Source organism: Hemitrygon akajei, chromosome 27 (assembly GCF_048418815.1).
Source record: "Hemitrygon akajei chromosome 27, sHemAka1.3, whole genome shotgun sequence".
NCBI lineage: Eukaryota > Metazoa > Chordata > Chondrichthyes > Myliobatiformes > Dasyatidae > Hemitrygon > Hemitrygon akajei.
In genome coordinates, this window is record NC_133150.1 from 9000707 (window position 1) to 9021338 (window position 20632).

Sequence of the window (20632 nt, forward strand, 5' to 3'; positions counted from 1 at the left end):
CTCCTGTGCTTCCCTGGTCCATACCATCTTGGCTCTCACTACTGCTGCTGCAATCTTCAGTCTCTGCCTATTTCAGGGAATAGATGTACAACCAGATGATCAGACTTTCTGAAGTGAGGGAGTGGAATAGCATGGTAGGCATTCTTGTTGATGGTGTAACAGTGATCAGTGTGTTGTTTCCTTTGGTGCTACAGATGATTTGTTGACAATAATTATTAAGTGACTTTATCAAGCTAGCCTGGTTAACACCCCCAGAAACGATGGGGAAGGTATCAGGATGTGCTGTTTCGTGCTTGTTGATCGCATTGCTCAGGTTGTCTAGAGTCCGTTTAACATTGGCCTGAGGTGGAATGTACACTGCTACCAAAATGATCACATAAATCTCCTGTGGCAAGTAAAATGTCTGGCACTTAATTGCAAGGTATTTCAGGTCTGGTGAGCAATATTGGGATGTCGCTGACACCACGAGGAATTAATCATGAGGCATATACCTCCAGCTCTGCTTTTGAGAGACCTGACTGACCTATCTTGATGATGTATTGTGAATCCGTCTGTTTTAATCTCTGCATCTGGCACGGAAGGAGTTAACCAAGATTCCGTAAAACTAAGGACACACGTAAGAGAAATAAGGTATGCAAGGAATAGGAATAATTCAAATGAGATGGGTAAAATAATGGTACTAGTAGAAATAAATGGGTACAATCTAATAGCCATTATACAAATGTAGGTGCAAAGTTGTCAGAGTTAGGAATGGAATTAAAAATTAAACATCAAAGCAGTATTTGATCAAATATGGGTATGACACCAAGAAGCCCTGGCTAACCTGGAGTCGTTGGGGTGGGCGGTGGTGACCAACCATTGCTTGCAATTATACTGAGCATTCTTGTTCTTCTGACCTGAAACATCTAATGATTAAGTGCGACCATTCCCTAAATGAGAAGATTCTCCACTGTGATCCTGACCACAGTTTACATACTGCCAAAGGCAGTTATTAAGCAAGCACTCCATGTGTTGAGTGCCATGATTAACAAACAAGAAACAGTCTACCCTGATGCATTTCTCATCCTTGCCAGTGACTTAAGCCAGGATAGCCTGAAGGAATCTCTGCCTGACTACCATCAGCACATTACCTGCAGTGCCAGAGGACCCAACACACTTGGAATGATAGAATGCCTACAGTTCCATTCATCAACTTCATTTTGGGAAATCTGATCACCTGGCTGACCTCCTACCTGCATATAAGCAGAGACTAAAGAGTAAGGCACCAGAGGTAAGGACAACAAAATGGTGATCATGAGAGGCAGGAGTGGCTGTGGGACTGCCTCAAGTCTGTGTCCTGGGCCCATCAAAGGACCTGAATGAATATGCCACTAACTTTATAAAGTCACTTTATAAAGTCCCAACAATATCACTCCAAGTCTTCCCCAACCAGAAGCCCTGGACGAACCAAGAAATTCGAAATCTGTTAGATCAGTGACATTCAGAACTGGTGACCCAGAGAAGTACAAGATGTATAGATATGACTTCCAGAAAGCTATCACACAAGCAAATCAGGCTAAACTGAATCACAGACCTAGCAACAGGATTTCATTCCCAGATAAGTTCAGTGCCTTTGTGCTTGCTTGGTGGCACCTTCATGAATCCCCACTGTCCCTGGTGACTCTGTGATCTCATCCTCTAAGACTGATATGAGAGCATCCTTCAAGAGAGTGAAACCACAAAGCATCTGGCCCGGATGGCATACCTGACCGAGTAATGAAGACCTGTGCTAATCACTGGCTGGAGTGTTTACGGATATTTCCAAACTTTTGCTTCGGTAGTCTGAGGTATCCATCTGCTTCAGACAGGCTTATGTCATACCGGTGCCCAAGAAGAATGTGGTAACCTGCCCAGTAGCATTTGCGTACACTATGATGATGTGCTTTGTGAGGTTGGCCATATCCTACCTGAGGAGTGACCTGGATCCGCTTCAGTTTGCCTACTGGCATAGCAGATCAGCAAATGCATTTCATTGGCCCTTCACGCAGTTGTGGAACATCTGGACAGTGAAGGTACAAACATGAGAATTCTCTTCATTAATCACAGCTTAGCATTCAACACTATCATCCCCTCAACTCTTCACAAAGCTCCAAGACCAGGCCCCAGTACCTCCCTATGTAACTGGATCCTCAATTTTATCACATACAGACCCCAACTCAGTATGGATTGGCAACATTTCCTCTGCACTCACCCTCAGTGCAGGTGCACCTCAAGGCTGTGTGCTTAGTCCACTGCTTTACTCATTTTACACCTGTGATAGTGTGGCTAAATACAGCTCTAATGCTCTATTTAAGTTTGCTGATGACATCACTATTGTTGGCCTAATCAAAGAAGGTAATAAATCAGCACATGGAAGGGAGATTGAAGATCTGGTTGAATGCTGCCACAACAACAACTTCTCACTGAACATCCAAAACCAAAGAGCTAATTATTGACTACAGGAGGAAGAAGCAAGAGGCCCACTAGGGCATCAGAAGTGGAAAGGGTCAGTAGTTTTAAATTCCTTGGCATTATATCAGAAGATCTATCTGGTTTCAGCACGTACTGCCATCACAAAGAAGGCACAGCAGTGCCTTTACTTTCTTAGAGGTTTGCGTAGACTTGACATGTTACCAAAAGGTTTGACAAACTTCTATAGAGGCTCAGTGGAGAGTATCCTAACTGGTTGTATCATAGCATGGAAACACCAATGCCCAGAAATGGAAAAGTCTGCAGAGTGGATACAGCTCAGCCTACCCATTGAGCACTTTTACATGGAGTTCTGCCCCAATATGATGGATGCTGCTTTCATGGGCCCCCACCCATGTAAGCCATGTTTTCTTAGGTCTTATATAATTAGGTTCAGAAACATCTGTTACCCTATAGTATATGGTGACATACGTGTACCCTCCTGAACATTCACCTGTAGCAAATGAAGTCCGTCATCATGGACCCCACCATCCTGACCATGCTCTTTTGCTGCTGCTGCTGTCAGGAAGGTGGTACAGGAGCCTCAGGTCCCACATCACTAGGTTCAGGAACAGTTATTAGCCCTCAATTGTCAAGCCTTTGAACCTGAGGGGATGACTTCGCTCACCCAAACCTATGGACTCAATTTCAAGGACTCTACAACTCATGTTCTTGTTGCTTTGTTGCTTATTTAATATTATTATTATTATTACTTTCTCTGTCTTTTATTTGCAGTTCGTTGTCTTGCACATTGGTTGTTTGCCTGTCTGTGTTTTGTGTGGTTTTCATTAATTCTGTTGTATTTCTTTGTAGTTACTGTGAATACCCACAGGAAAATGAACCTAAGTAGTGTATGGTGACATATATGTACTTAGATAATAAATTCACTTTGAACTTTAAGTGTGGTCAATCAGCACCATCAAAAGGAAATGAGAGGGAATCAGTGGGTTATCACTTGAGAGGGAGTCTTTTGAAGAGTGATAGGGAAAGAAAAGGGGAATATGAGTTTTTGAATTACTCTACAAGCAGCCAACATTACCTCAGTGGATCAAATGACATTTTGAACTTGAACCCACAATCTTCTATATGTGAGGAAAGACTGTTATCAAAAATTAAGCTAGTAAATAGCTGTACATTTCCCAAAAATGTTCTTCTGAAGTAAAAGTTGGGATTATGTTTTGTGAAAAATTTAGTTACAAACCCCATTTCCAGAAAAGTTGGGATATTTTCCAAAATGCAATAAAAACAAAAATCTGTGATATGTTAATTTACGTGAACCTTTATTTAACTGACAAAAGTACAAAGAAAAGATTTTCAGTAGTTTTACTGACCAACTTAATTGTATTTTGTAAATATACACAAATTTGGAATTTGATGGCTGCAACACACTCAACAAAAGTTGGGACAGAGGCATGTTTACCATTGTGTTACATCACCTTTTCTTTTAATAACACTTTTTAATCTAATTGTAGATATGCAATTGGAAATTTTGTCCATTCTTGCTTGATATAAGACTTCAGCTGCTCAACAGTCCGTGGTCTCCGTTGTCTGATTCTCCTCTTCAGGATACGCCATACATTTTCAATAGGAGATAGATCTGGACTGGCAGCAGGCCAGTCAAGCACACGCACTCTGTGCCTACAAAGCCACGCTGTTGTAGCCCGTGCAGAATGTGGTCTGGCATTGTCCTGCTGAAATAAGCATGGACATCCCGGGAAGAGACGTCTCCTTGATGACAACATATGTCTCTCTAAAATCCTAATATATGCCTCAGAGTCAATGGTACCTTCACATACATGCAACTCACCCATGCCGTGGGCACTGATGCACCCCCATACCATCACAGATGCTGGCTTTTGTACCTTTCGCTGATAACAATCAGGATGGTCATTTTCATCTTTGGCACGGAGAACTCGACGCCCATTTTTTTCCGAAAACTAGCTGAAATGTGGACTCATCTGACCACAGCACACGGTTCCACAGTCTTTCGGTCCATCTGAGATGAGCTCTGGCCCAGAGAACTCACCGGCGTTTCTGCATAGAGTTGATGTATGGCTTCCTCCTTGCGTAATACAGTTTAAAGTTGCATTTCTGTATGCAGCGACGGACTGTGTTAAGTGACAATGGTTTTCCGAAGTACTCCCGAACCCAGGTGGCTATAATTGTCACAGTAGCATGATGGTTTCTTAGGCAGTGCCGCCTGAGGGCTCGAAGATCACGCGCATTCAACATTGGTTTCCAACCTTGCCCTTTACGCACTGAGATGTCTCTGAATTCTCTGAATCTTTTCACAATATTATGTACTGTAGATGTTGAAAGACCTAAACTCTCTGCAATCTTGCGTTGGGAAATGTTCTTTTTGAACTGACTAACAATTCTCTCACGAATTTTGGCTCAAAGGGGTGAGCCACGACCCATCCTTGCTTGCAAAGACTGAGCCTTTGATGGATGCTACTTTTATACCCAGTCATGATACCTCACCTGCTACCAATTAGCCTGCTTAATGTGGAGTCTTCCAAACCAGTGTTACTTGAATATTCTGTGCACTTTTCAATCGTATTTTAACTCTGTCCCAACTTTTGTTGAGTGTGTTGCAGCCATCAAATTCTAAATTTGTGTATATTTACAAAATACAATTAAGTTGGTCAGTAAAACTATTGAAAATCTTTTCTTTGTACTTTTGTCAGTTAAATAAAGGTTCACATGAATTAACATATCACAGATTTTTGTTTTTATTGCATTTTGGAAAATATCCCAACTTTTCTGGAAATGGGGTTTGTAAATCTAAAGCATTTCCAGCATCAAAACACTTAGTAATGGAATTAGCCTCTGTTTTTCAACAATATACATATGTATGCCATCTACCCAAATTGAATGGTTGAGGTTTGTTGAATCCTGAACAAATTTTGGAAGATTAGTAGCATTAAGTATATCCTTTATTATTTTTATCTTCAGAACATGATTTTGTAATAGCTCAGAATAAATCTTGAACTAGTGGCAATGGCCAGGATAAAAAAATTAAAATAATTGTCAAATGCTACTTTACTATAAACTTTTAGGCTATTTAAATTCAAATCAATATTAAATTTCTAGAATTAGTCCATTTCTTTAGCAGCTGCTTTATGTGCAAGTATAATTCTGAGTTCCAGACTTGTGCTTGTTTCTGTAAAGTGAAGTGGTAATTGCACATTAGACTGGAGGCAGGAATGAGAGCTTCAGCTAACTTGGATAGCTTGAGAAAATTGCAGATGCAGTTTGGGTAGTGAAGAATGAAAGTGAAGACAAAAGGACCAGCAAATTTTCAGCGAAGTTTTAGATACATTGAATATAATGGAAATCATTAGTCAAAAATGAAATAATTGGATTATTAATTTGGGGGATTAAAATGCACATATATTGGCTTCAAAAACAATGGAATTTCTTGAGAGCAAAGGTAGCCTAAGTTGTTAAGTTGGAAGTCTGTACCTGTGATGAAGACAGCATGTAGTCTGAAGTTGTGTTTCAGATTGAATAAGACATTGAGGTTGCAAAGAATCTGTAATACTTACTACTTTTGGAGGTGTACATCTTTGTACTTTGAAGGTACTCAGTTTAATCTAAGCGATGGCATTTGCTTGACTGTAACAATAGCTACAGAGTACAGGTATATTGGGTATAATCACAACAAGCTTGTTAAGTAATTTACATCTACTGTAATACTTAACAAAAATGGTGAGCCACAATTTATTCCTTTGAGGCTTGCCCTCTGCATGTGATATGGTATGTTACCCTTGCTCTGACAAGTTGGCTGTGGGTTCTGTTGTTGCTCATTGGAATACTCTGTATCTCTGGTCTTACACAGTAAATATAAGTCTCTCAGGTGACCCTATTCCTTGTTATTTCAGCAATGCTTTTGCAGATTGTGATGTATGTGTATAAGATGTTATAAGGCATGGATAGAGTGGAAAAACAGCACCTTTTTCCTAGAGCAGAAATGACTAATGCAAAAGGCATAATTTTAGGGCAATAAGGGAATATAGCAGGTATGTCAAAGGCAGGTTTCTTATATGGAATGGTAGGTGAGTGGAACTCACTGCCAAGTGTGGTGGTAGAGAAATATACATTAGGGACATTTAAGGGAATTTTAGATAGACACATGGATGAAAGAAATGTGGAGGGTTCTGTGGGAGGGAAGGTTTAGATTGATCTTGAAGTGGATTAAACCAAAGGACCTGTACTGTGCTGTACTGCTGTATGTTCTATGTTATCCTTGGCTCCTCCTTGAATGGTGCTAATGCAATAAAATTGTCTTACATTCTGTTTACAAACGTATTTTGCTTCAACCAGATTCAGTTATGTATATTTATTTAGCAGATGTACATCAAAACATACAGTGAATTGTGTCATTTGCATTAATACAAATGTGTTGTAGCACATTCCAGTGCCAGTATCATGCTTACCATATTCAGCAGATCAACAGAACAAAACATCAACAACAAAACAAGATCCTTACCTACCCACTCACATTCACAGGACGGGTTGCCTCCAGGCTACTGACTACTAGTTCTTGCTTCTGGATTTTCAGGCTCGCAGACATGGTATCCAACCACCAGTCCTTGGCCCAGACTCGCAGACTTCTAACCTTCTTGACATGTTGACCCAGGGGTTTTGACTTTTGGACCTCAACCTCTGGACTTGCTGAGCTCTGGCTTCAGCCTCTGGATTTCACCGACCTCAGGGTATCAATCCCAGTACTCAGTGGATTATGAGTCCCTAGATCATGGAATTTTGACCTCTGCACCTTGACCTCCTGGCTCACCCCAGGACTCACTGACCTGGGGTGGGGTAGGGGGGCTCACCAGCCCTTGAGCCTCCTGCCCGTATGGAACTCGATCTGGTACTTGCTGACTTGAGGGAACTTGCAGACTTGGAGAATGGAAGGCACCAGCCCTTGTGCACAGGGCTAGCTAACCTTAGTCAGTGACTATGGGGATTGTTTGTCTTCATTCCCAATGCCTGCTGACCTGTCACCCATTCATGGGGATTGCTGGCCTTTGACCACAGAACACTCTGACCTGGACTACAACCACTGAATTCTGCCCCGATTCTTCATTTACTGCCCCTGATCTCTAACTTTCCCTCATCCCTGTCTCTAAACCATAACCCGTCTTCTAACTCACACTGTGCCCAAAATCTTCACTGCAGACTTAAAAAATCAATTAATTTGGTGGCACAACTTTGATGGACAACTTTCAAACTCACCAAATATCTGCAATAGTTCCTCTCACCCTCAACAAATTTTGTGAGAAATAGTCTCGGCCCAAACCTGCAGTTGGGAAGGGATCAGTTATTCTGCTCTGTTTAACAGACCTATCTCTTTCAACTCTGGGCAGCCAACATGCTCGCAGAGAACTTTCCTGAATCTTTTCAGCTGCATGGTCTTTGGGTGCTCTGTTTTTTTAGGATATTCTGTGCAGCTTGTGTTGTTTTCAACATAACTGGCAATTATGCCTCGCAAACTGACGCCACTTAATACATATTTTATTTGCAGTAATGATATCTGCAACACTATCTCATCACAGCACCAATACTCAAATACCAACACATTAGGTTTGTACGTTTAACTTTCTTACTTCTTGCATCAGTTTGAACTCAGCTTGTGGTTATCAGTGAAGATGATCAACAGCAGTGGGAAATGGATCAGGGTTACATTCTGTGCACGTGGGAGCTCACCTGTTGCTTTCATTATTATCAATGGATTGCATGTAAAGAAAGTCGAGGAAAGTTGCCAATAGATTGTTAGAGTCGTAGAGAGCAGTGGAATTTCTGAAGATAGTCTAGTTGTTTTTGGGATAAGTAGAAGTTAAACCATGTGGCCAGAAAACAGACAAAGAATGATGTGGCTTTTTAAAAAAATAAGAACGGGAAAGCCAATTTGACCTTCTTCAGCATTTCTCACCATTCAGTTTTATATGTAGTTTCTTCTTTCTTCTTAACTTTTTGATGGTTGTCAGTGACATGCCCCTTTTGACTACCGGTAGTCTTTGAAGATTTATGAATTGCTCCCTTCCTTAACCAGTTTATTTCACAATTTGAATAAATTGTTTCATTTGATTATGTTCACTTTAATTAAAAACTGATACATGCTGCAGAAAATAACCTGCTGCTTAAATATTATTCTTTTTAATTTGTACCTTTTAAAAAAATTCTTCTGTAATTTCTTGTGTTGGTAATGCTTCTAATGCCCAGTAGATTTTGCTGCTACATGTGCCAGCCTGAGTAAAATATGACTGTTTTAATACTATTGCACTCATGAACTGATTAGTAAATATATAGAAGTAGACCTGTAAAGAAACATCAGTTTTGTATTTTCAGTTCTATTCAATTCCTTAAAATTTAAAATATAATCCTTACTTTTCTCTCCCGAATGCAGCCTTTTGTTATTCATGACATGGAAACTCTTTGGCAGGCTGAAAAAAATTTAGTTTGGAAGCAATCAGTAAATGGAATTCCGAACAAAGAAATTGCAGTTCATGTCTTCCACCGCTGCCAGTGTACAACTGTTGAAACAGTAAGAGAACTGACTGAATTTGCCAAGTGCATCCCTGAATTTTTAAACCTTTACCTAAATGACCAGGTAACATTACTAAAATATGGTGTTCATGAAGCCATTTTTGCCATGTTGGCATCGATTATGAATAAAGATGGTCTTCTTGTGGCTAATGGAAATGGATTTGTTACTCGGGAATTTCTGAGGAGCCTGCGCAAGCCATTCAGTGAAATTATGGAACCCAAATTTGAGTTCGCAGTGAAATTCAATGCCTTGGAACTGGATGATAGTGACTTGGCTCTGTTTGTAGCCACCATTATATTATGTGGAGGTAAGGAAATAACTTCTGAATCTGCAACTGTGACACCCTTCACATCATAAAGTTATTGTCAGAGCAGCTGAGTAGGAAGCTTTCAGCCCTTTGAACTTGTACCAGTTCTTCTGAAAAGAAAGTTAGCCATTATTTACCACATTTTTCTCATATCGCTGCAGTTTTGTTTTGTCCTTTAAGCACTTAATTAATTTTGAAGGTTACAACTGAATCTTTATGCAGTGCACCATCAAACAACATGAACCAAATGCTAACAGGTCATTGCTTAAATAGGTTTACCCTTCTGATGCCCCTCTTAACCCTCTTCTCCTCACCTGTCCTATCATCTCCCTCTGGTGTTGCTCCTCCTTTCCTTTCTTCCATAGTCCACTCTCCTCTCATATCAGATTCCTTCTTTTTCAGACCTTTCCCTATTGCACCTATCACCTACCGGCTTCTCACTTCATTCTCTCCCCCCCCCCCCCCCACCGCCCCAACCTTCACCTCAGCTGGTTTCACCTATGCCCTACCAGCTTGTACTCCTTCCCCTACCACCACCTTCTTATTCTGGCTTCTTTCTCCCTACCTGTCCAATCCTGATGAAAGGTCTCAGCCCAAAATGTCAAGAGTTTATTCTCTTCTATTCCTCTATAAACATTGTCTGACTTGCTGAGGTTTTCCACCATTTTGAGTGTTTTGCTCAAGATTTCCAGCATGTGCAGAAACTCTTGTGTTTATAGAACTATCCCTTTTTTTTTAATCCCTTACCTGGAATCTGTGGCTCCTGGTTAATGATCTTAATACATTGGAAAAGCAAGCTGTTATAGGTTGTTCAGTCTACTGCCAATTCCTCATTAAGACATTAGCAGATTTTTAAAAATATGTTAACTCTGCATTTTGTTCTTATTTCCATGTAGGAGCTTCACAGATTGGAGAATTTCAGAGCTTCACCACTATAACTAATTTGTTTATTCTCCATTGTAAACCTTTATCTTTGACAGACCAGGAGTATGTAGGATTATGTTTTTCAAGTTGGCATATATAAGGGAAGAAAATGTCTACTAATTGATGGAAACGTTACCAATATTGAAGGACAAAAGATCTAGAAAGATAAAAAGGGTATAATTTAAAACAATAAAATCTAATAAAATTTTCTGTAGTATTCAGTTTTGACTTCTGCAGTCCATCTAGTCAGACTAGGTTATTTTATGCATAGTGAACTTTCCTAGTACTTACTTATGAATTTTAACTCCATCCATTATTTTCACTCTTTAGCCTTCCACTGAGATTTTGGCACCATTCTTTTCTCTGGTTAATTTCCCAGCTACACCTTTCACCTGCCTGCATAGGATGCTCCTCCTTGTTATCCTCAAACAATAGCTTACCTTTAGAAACCTTTTAATTCTCAATAGCAAATGACAAAATATGTTTAAAAAAAAGGTTGGTCTGCACTTGCTGCATCTCTAATTTCTATCTTGGTTTCCAACTTCAGGAAATTGTGTTAAGATTCTTGATCCCTTTTGGCTCCTTTATTAGAGTTTAAAATTTATGAAAGGAGCAGAGTGATATGGCACTACTCAGCTGAACAATTAGTCCAGATCAAAACAAAATGAGAACAAACTTGTCTTATAAGTTTTATTTTTTCTCTTTTAATGTAGACCGTCCTGGGTTAATGAGTGTGAAGCAGATTGAAGAAATGCAGGACAGCATTCTCCAAGCATTGAGCCTACACTTGCAAGCCAACCATCCGGACTCTCAATACCTCTTTCCAAAGCTCCTCCAGAAAATGGCTGACCTGCGCCAGCTAGTCACTGAGCACGCACAGCTTGTTCAGAAGATTAAGAAAACTGAAGCAGATACTTCATTGCATCCGCTGCTACAAGAGATATACAAGGACATGTATTGACAAACATTGCACATTCTATATTCAGCTTAATATAATACTCCCAGACACCCCATTCCCACAACTAACCATCATGACTCCAATTGATTCTTATCAAAGGTCTTCTTGAGATACACAATAGATCTGTAACTAGGTACTCCTCATTTGTTCTTCAGTTGGAGGTTGCAGCTGATTCATTTGAAATCAGCTGAACAGACTTTATGAATACAGCTGAAGAATTATGAAAATCTGCATATTTACAACACTACTGACATACTGCAATAAATATGATAGGTGTTGTAATTTGAACTTGGTTACAGTATTAATACCTCTGCTTAGTAGACACAACAATTGTCAAAAGCAAATTTTATAGAACTATCCAATGGTACTGTGCTTGCTGAGCCTAACAGCATAATCTGTTTGGTCAGTCTTAATTTTTATATAATTAGAGGGTATGGAAATTATTATAAAATTGCTACAGTAAGTGTAGCTTATACTGTATAACAGTCTATTGTAGAGAACGATTTGCTCCAAGAAGTACTTGGGTAAGAATGTGCATACATTTATAGAGCTAGACATGGACTTGTAGCATTTGTGGGGTGGGGGGGAGGGAGACAAAAAATTTCAAAAAGACTTTGTGTGCAGCACTTTGAATTTTCTCAGAAATGTGATGAGGTGCTTAGATAAATGTAATTCATTCTTTAGTAAGGAAGAATTTCATTTAAATTGACAAGTCACTTTATTCAAATTTCTGTATCTGACAGCCATACACACTGACCAAATTCAATTGAGGGCAAGTTTGTAAATTCTTTAAGGATTGGGGAAAAACTGACCCCTTATTGAACTTGGCTCTCAGTCGGTATTTACATATATTCTATCTAGTATGCTTACAATCTTCATCTTTTTTTTAATGAGCATTCCTTCCTCACTGTGGTTAAAGTGCAGGATATTTTCACACTTTAATAAAGCTTCCTATTTATATAATGAAGACTCTTCTAGGGAAGTAATATAGCCGTAAGCTTTTTAAGTGGAAAAATAGCTTTCATGAAGACAGTGAATTTGTAAATTAGTTATGAAATATTTGGTTTAAATTGTTCTACATTAATTGACAAATTTATATTTGGCCTTCTCATTAAAATTACTAATTTGGGAATTTCTATGGAAAATTGACATGTCCTATTAGTGCTGTTTTGTGTTCTGTTGTGTGGTTTATTAGCACAAGGATACATCAGTATTTTCTTCTCTATTGCATTGTATGTTGAAGCAGTCTTTGAAATTTTGTCATATTTTTGGAATGTGTGGAATTCTAATGGACCTGAAAATACTGCAGTTTGCTCCATAAATGATTTTAAAGAGGAGTGCTTCAATAAGCTAGTAAAGCAAGTCTTAAGGCAGATCTCCCAAGTTCTTGACTGGTTGACAGAGTCTGTCTTAAGCTACAACACTGGAATCTTATACATCAATTCAAAAATGAATTAATTCACTGATAGATAATACTAAGAATTCAAACCTATGAATATTTGAAATGCAAAACATTAAGTTCTAGTTGTCCCTCAAAGTTAGTATGATTTTTCAGGTGCTATTGGATCTGATTCATTTCCATTTTCTGATTTGATTAATGTATCCAGCTTTTAAGTTTATGTTTGCTGTGCATGATGCCACAGAAATTGACACCCTTAAACTTGTTCCAAAGTAGAGCCCATACTAAATTTAAATTCAGTGTGAATTTGACAGTGGGAATCATAAATAGCCTAAATATCAGCCAGTGTAATGTGGACATTTTTCCATAAAGCCACAATAAATTCCAGTGTTAATATTTACCATGTTTGTATTTTGTTTTGTTGTTTATTTAATTGCTACAGCTTTAATATGATTTTATGGCTGGGTCTCTTGACTAGAATTCGAAAGGATTTCTGAAGTCTGTGTTATCTTCCAAGTTGAGGATGCCCTTGAGTTGGCATGGTTTTGCAGTATTGTGTGGGTAAGAGCCGATTATTTGTTCAATTGAACATGCTGCAGAGCATAGTGAAGACAGGAGAGAAGTGCTAATTCAGGATTTTAACTTTGGGAAGAAGAGCAGTGATTGAGGAGCTTGTAACAATGACTCATGATTAAATCATGCCGTCTGAATCCATTTAGTAAGTTTTGTCTCTTTCAACTGACCAAAATCTTACATTTTTTTTCTCCAGATTTAAAAAAAAAATCCATTTCTCTCTCAATTCCACATCATTTTTGATTTTTTACTTTAGAATTATTCTTCCAGAGATGTTCACTCTGGGTTGTGTTACCGTGACAAGAACACTGATGCTGAGGTACATCCTAAAATTTGGGAAGGCTTGAATGTAGAAGAGTTGAAGCTGAAGGATTTCCTATCATTACTTGGCAGAGGTGTTAGATAGTGATCAGAAGTGGAAAATATAGCTTATTAATCCCATCAGCCCCATTAAACTTAGTTGCCAAATCACTTAACTTGAGAATCCTAAATTGTGCACTTCAGCAGATTTGGATCTGGTGTGTGTGTGTGTGTGTGTGGATGTTTTTTCTTCACGGGGGGGGGGGGTGATCTCTGTGATTCAGCTATTTGCAATGAGAATCACAAAAATGTGTGTATTAAAGGGGGCTACTGTCTAGGGTGGCAGAATGGAATGGGCAACTTAAATTATATGCTTTTGCTATCATCCTTTACATTTGTAGGATCCTAAATATGTAATTCACAATAGGGATGTAGTTTTCTCCATTCAATACAAAACTTGACATACCCTCGACATACCCTCGACATACCTTTGAGTATACCCTCGTTAAATATAATAAGAGTTGAGGGCCCTATGCTTACTGTATATGATATGATACCCTGATGCACTTCACACTTGTAAGTTATTTGAGACCTCTTTACCTCGTAAAATCAATATGTATTCAGGACAAGCACATTCTGTTGGAAAATATGGATGCATATGCTCACTACTAAAACAATTCAAATCTTTTGCCAGATTTTGTTTTTTAAATGTCACTCATTAGTTTTCCTGGAGTCATATTGAGTCACACCAGCACTTGAAAACAAATGATTGCCCTGGTTGATCTTCATGTGCTAAAAGATAATGCAGGATTGAAATACAGTAATGAAAAATAAAGATAAAGTAACTTGTGTCTGCTCGAACCACAAATCTTTTTTCTGAAGGAGTGCATTCAGAAAGAAGTGCCAAGGACATTTATTTCTTTATTTATGCCCATCTGAGTTCTAAACTGGAAACATTAAGCATTCATTGATGACCCTAATGGATTCAGATAATATATTCGGACTTTTTTTAAGCAAGGTGATTTATTCATGCAATATCGGTATTTTTTGTACTATTTTCTAATATTTTTAGGATACCTATTGCAATACCACTGCTTCCCATAAGATGTTACCTGTTGTCTAGTTATTTTCATCAAAAACTGCAATTGATAAACAATTACTCATTGGCAATAACTGTAATTGATGATTGATGGTAAAAGTATGTAAACATAGAACAAAGTCTGAAATTGATTTGTGCACTTTCTGACGATTTACTTCAGACTCTAAATGGTTTTATTTGTACATTAGTGCTCTCCAGGTTCATTACCAACTGTATTTGTTCAATTGACTGTTACATTCTTAAGAGATCTTCCACCAACTAGCTATGTATCGGCTTTATATTTGTAATGAGCCTAATGCAATGGTTGCAAAAGGAACCTGGAAAATTGATTTAAGTTTTTAGTCTAATGGACTCTAATACTAATTTAAGTATAAATATTGGTTTATTTAGTTTTGGAACCAAATTGTTAATAACCTTTTAAAATTACTTGTTTAGTATTATTAGGTTATTATGTCTGTGGGAGATGCAATAAATATGCTTTATTATGTATGTTTTGCTAAACTGATTTTTTTTTCAGGCTGTGCGTCTCTTGTTTTTAAATATGTGTTTGTTATCTAAACAGAAGCCTGTTGTATAGTTGATGTGATTTTTTTTTTGGGTTAGAAAAATATGTTCCCTTTTCTTTATTTTATGAGGCTATGCACTACCTGGCAAATGTGGTTCTAACATGCTGCTTGCACTGATTTTGTACTAAAAGTTTTTTTTTAAAAACCCATTGTAAGCATGTGTTTTATGTTAGAACTGTCTACAATCAATAGAGCTTTCTTTTAGTGGAGTTGGTGGTAGATGAACTAAAATCAGTGTTGTCAGATATTTGGTTTAATAGTAGCAGAACAAACTCATTATTTTATCAGCGATACGGGGACCAAGCCCTCTAATTTGAACAAGCATTGCATCATTCAATCATTTTCTCACACCCAGGATTTTTCTGGTGTATTAACTTTACACTCCTGGTTATCTAGGTTTCCCATTAATGTTCCCCTGAACTCAAAGTTTCCAAACCAGACAAATGGGGTTTCTTTTGCATGTTCACGAGACCATAAGATGTAGAAGCAAAATTAGACCATTTAGCCCATTGATCATGGCTGATTTATTATTCCATGTCAACCCCATTCTCCTTTGACACCCGTACTTATCTAACAGCTATCAACCTTTGCTTTAAATACACCCAGTAACTTGGCCTCCACAGCTGTTTGTGGCAGTGAATTCCACAGATTTACCAGTCTGGCTAAATAAATTATCCTTCATGTCTTTCCTAAAGGGATGTCACTTTATTCTGAGGCTGTGGCCTCTGGTCTTCTTGCTCTCTTGTCCAAATGAAGTTTCACAATTTAAGTAAATCGTACTATGATGTAAAAATGGAGCTGAACATTAGTAATTACAGTAATATTCACTGTTTTCATTTAACTGGAGTCCTGGTCATGAAAAACTCTACCTGTCCTATGGACAAATGAAAATACTTTGCACTTCCTGTTTTTAAATCTGGTTGAACACGATAGTGTTCTCAATAAAGTACCTACAGAAACTTGACAAGTGTCTACTCAGGACTTTGAAACTGTGCCATCTAATTGAAGAATTTCACCACGATAATTTTTAAAAAACTTTTACATCCCTGACTATCTTCCTTGTTTACCACGTTTAGTTACAAGACGTGTGTGTGTGTGTTCAGTAGTTCAAATTCAATTTAGTAATGATGTCCATAAGAAATGATCCCATTATAGTGGAACAGAAACAGTTATGCTTGCCCATGCAGGTAGTTCATTCATATTCTAGTTAATCATACTGAATCATAAGAGTTATGGGTACCATTTTGGTTATGTCTCAGGAGTTGCAGGACAATGAGTTTTTTGATTCAGTATTTTGTCTGCAGGGTAGCTTGCTACTGAACTTCCACATAAAAGCTGGGAAAAATAAACTTTTGTAAATTGCATAACATTAAGTAGCAAAATGGTATTTTTTGTTGTGTCATTTGTGACTTTCAGCAAATATTCAAAGATGACATAAATAGCTATTTAGGTCTGCAGTGTGTATTCTATATTCAGTTACAATTTTGACAGCTACAATTTCAGAATTATTTTAATGCTGTCACTTGCATGGAACATGAAGAGGTTTCTAACGTCTCCAAATGTTTCTTTCAAAATCCCACTAGAATTGCTGAAATTCTGCAGATTATCAACCACTAGGGGCCAATCCTTTGATGTATTGTTACTTTTGTCTTATGGAGTACACCTTTCACTGTTAACACATTCACCATTTATTTTTGCTCCTTAAGTTTTCTTTTCTACATTGTTATTTTTATTGAAAACCAGCCAATATAATTAAATAGTTCAGGCTCATGTGGCCAAAAATAACTATTTTTAGAAACTTGTGGGAATAAAACTTTTTTTGTAATATGTGAAATTAATAACTGGCGCTGTGACTTGTGGATAAGTCGGGGTCTTTTGGCCTGTACCTTTATGATAAAGATCATTTATGACGCCTCTTACCTCGAAAGACCAGGCAATTGAAATAAAAGATTAACCAAAATAAAATGTGGTTGGAATGTTCTGTCTTTGGAGTAAGTTATTCTACTAGAAAGGTAGAAACATTTAAAAACATTTCAGAAACTCATTTGATGCAAACACTGAATCTGAAGGAAAGGGTCTTTTAAGAAGTTATTCAAAATGAACTTAGTTCTGGTTTAATAACCAGCTGATGTATTTCATTGATTCTGGTGGGAATATTTGTTTATATAGAGATTAGTCCCTCCAGGCATTTTTATAGCTAGTTGAATGAACAGCTTGACATGGATATATGAATGGGTCTTTCAGCTAAGAAATTCATACTCTTGGAACTACCTAAAAAGTTCACATTTTGAATAGTGGAGGGAAGGACTGTTGTCTAGACACACAATAATAACATGGGATTCCAATCCCAAGCACTTAATAGCCTTTTGTTCTTTCTTTTGATTGGATGACTATTGTTGCATAATATTGCAATAGCTTGGACTTTAAAAGCAAAATTACCTATTTTAAAATTATTGTTTCTCAAATGTGACTGATGACTTAATAGACAGGCCATTCATATGTTTCCAATGATTAGTGTCATTTAGTTGTCCTTTGTTGGTGTCATGTGAAGCTCAGTGTTCATTTTATCTTCTATTCTCAAATCTGAAGCTCACTATGGATGTAAGTGATCATGTTGATTTGTAGTATTTAATGAAGGGCAGACATTTTCTCTGTTCATTAACATCCATGAAGTGTATAATACAGTTGCAAGAAAAAAGTTTGTGAACCCTTTGTGATTACCTGGTTTTCTGTATTAATTACTCATAAAATGTGGTCTGATCTTCATCTAAGTCACAATAATAGACAAACAATCTGTCTAAACTAATAACATATGAACAATTGTAATATTTCTTGTCAATACTGAGTACACAATCACATTTTAGGTTTAAAAAAGTATATGAACCTCAGATGTTCCAATCAATGAGATGAGATTGGAGGTGTGGGTTGCTGAGGTATACTGTCCTATAAAAAAGGCTCAAAAAGTCCAGTTACTAACAGAGCCTGATCTTCTCAAGAAAGATCTGTTTATGTTCACTGTGCCTCAATCAAAAACAACTTTCAAAGGACCATGTTGGAAGAACTGTAGCTTCATGAAGATGGAAAAGGCTACAAAAGTATTTCTAAAGACCTGAGTGTTTATCAGTCCACAGTAAGAAAAATTTTCTACAAAAGGAGGAAATTAAGACATGGGAGCAAAATTAGGCCATTTGGCCCATCGAGTCTGCTCTGTCATTTCATTATGGCGGATCCATTTTTCCTCTCAGCCCCATCCTGCTACCTTCACCCTGTATCCCCTCATGCCCTGACCAATCAAGAATCTATCAAACTCTGCCTTAAATATACATAAAGACTTGGCCTCCACAGCTGACTGTGGCAAAGAATTCCACAGATTCACCACCCTCTGGCTAAAAAAATTACTCTCATCTCCATTCTAAAAGGATGTCCCTCTATTATGAGGCTGTGGTTTTGGACTCTTTCACCATAGAAAACATCCTCTCCAAGTCCACTCTATCAGGCCTTTCACTATTCAATAGGTTTCAATGAGTTCACCCCTTATTCTTTGGAATTCCAGTGATTACAGGCCCAGAGCTATCAAATGCTCCTCATATGACAAGTCTTTCAAACTTGAAATCATTTTCCCGAATCTCCTTTGAACCCTCTCCAGTTTCAGCACATTCGTTTTAAGGGGCCCCAGACTGCTCAGAATACACCAAGTTAGGTTTCACCAGTGCTTTATAAAGTCTGAACATTACATCCTTGCTTTCGTATTCTAGTCCTCCTATAGCCTCTGCTTCCTCAAAACTACGGGCCTCTTCACCTATCATCTGCAAACTTTGCAACAAAGCCATCAATTCCATCATCCAAATCATAACAAATAATGGAAAAAGAATGATTCCCAACACAGAACCCTGTGGAACACCACTAGTCACCAACAGCCAACTAGAAAAGGCTTCCTTTATTCCCATGCTTTGTCTCCCTCCTGCCAATCAGCCACTGCTTTATCTATGCTAGAATTTTCCTTGTAATATCATGAGCTTGTAGCTTGTTAAGCAGCCTCACATGTGGCATCTTAAAAAGTGGCCTTCTGAAACTCATACACACACATCAACCAATTCTCCTTTGTGTATCCTGCTTGTTATTTCTTCAGAGAATTCCAACAGATTTGTCAGTTAAGATTGTCCCTTGAGGAAACTAGGCTGACTATAGTTTATCATATGCTGCCAAGTACCCTGAAACCACAGCTTTAACAATAGCTCCAGCATCTTTCTATCCACTGAGGTCAGACTAAATGGCCTTTAATTTCCTTTCTTCTGCCTCTCTCCATTCCTGAAGAGTGGAGTGACATTTGCAATTTTCCAATCTTCTGGAACCATTCTAGAGTCCAGTCATTCTTGAAAGATCATTACTAATGTCTCCACAATCTCTTCAGCCACCTCTTTCAGAACCCAGCAATATACACCATCTCCGTCTAATCCAGGTGACTTGTCTACCTTCAGAGCTTTCAGTTTCCCAAGAACCTTCTCCCGAGTGATGGTAACTTCACACGCTTCAAGACCTGACACCTGTAACTTCCACCATAATGCTAGCATCTTTCACAGTGAAGACTGATGCAAAATACTTATTCGATTTATCCACCATTTCCTAGTCCCCCATTACTCCTCTCCAGCATTGTTTTCTAGTGGTCCGATATCCATTCTTGCCTTTTTTTTTACACTTTATGTATCTGAATAAACTTTTGGTATCGTCTCCAATATTCTTGGCTAGCTTTCCTCCGTATTCCACTTTTACCTTCTTAATGACTTTTTTAAAAGGTTTCCTTCAGTTGGTTTTAAAAGCTTCCCGATCCTCTCACTTCCCACTATGTTTTTGCTCTTATATGCTCTCTCTTTGGCTTTGACCTCTCTTGTTAGCCATGATTAAGTCATCTTTCCTTTAGAATACTTCCTCCTCTTTGGGATGTACATATCCTGTGCCTTCCAAATTGCCTCCAGAAATTCCAGCTATTGCTGTTCTGTTGTCATTCCTGCCAGTGTCCTTTCCCATCAATTCGGGCCAACTCCTCTCTCATGCCTCTGTAATTCTTTTTACTCCACTGTAATACCGATACATCTGACTTTAGCTTCTCTGTCTCAAATTTCATGGTAAATTTGATCATTTTATGATTACTTGCCCCTAAGGGTTCTTTTACTCTAAGCTCTCTAATCAATTCTGCATCATTGCACAACACCCAATACAGAATAGCTGATCCCCTAGTGGGCTCAACCACTGGGCAATCTAGAAATTACCTCCCTTGGAATCCAGCACCAACCTGATTTTCCCAATCTACCTGTATATTGAAACCCCATGACTATTGTAACATTTAGACATGCATTTTCTATCTCCCATTATAACTTGTAGACCATATCCTTACACTATTTGGGGGTCTGTATGCAACTCCTATCAGGGTCTTCCCCACCCCCCCCCTTGCAGTTTCTTAGCTCTATC

At 38.2% G+C, this 20632-nt stretch overlaps 1 protein-coding gene across 1 annotated transcript in view; it reads left to right on the top strand.

The window, feature by feature from the left end:
- Nucleotides 1-17142, top strand: part of LOC140717113 (peroxisome proliferator-activated receptor delta-like) — a 69200-nt gene extending 52058 nt beyond the window's left edge. Inside the window, exons 6-7 of the mRNA XM_073030349.1 lie at nucleotides 8900-9347; nucleotides 10985-17142. Of these exons, the coding sequence (XP_072886450.1) occupies nucleotides 8900-9347; nucleotides 10985-11232 (696 nt within the window). The 3' untranslated portion in view covers nucleotides 11233-17142. The remainder of the gene's footprint in view (nucleotides 1-8899; nucleotides 9348-10984) is intronic.
- The last annotated feature ends 3490 nt before the right edge of the window (nucleotides 17143-20632 follow it).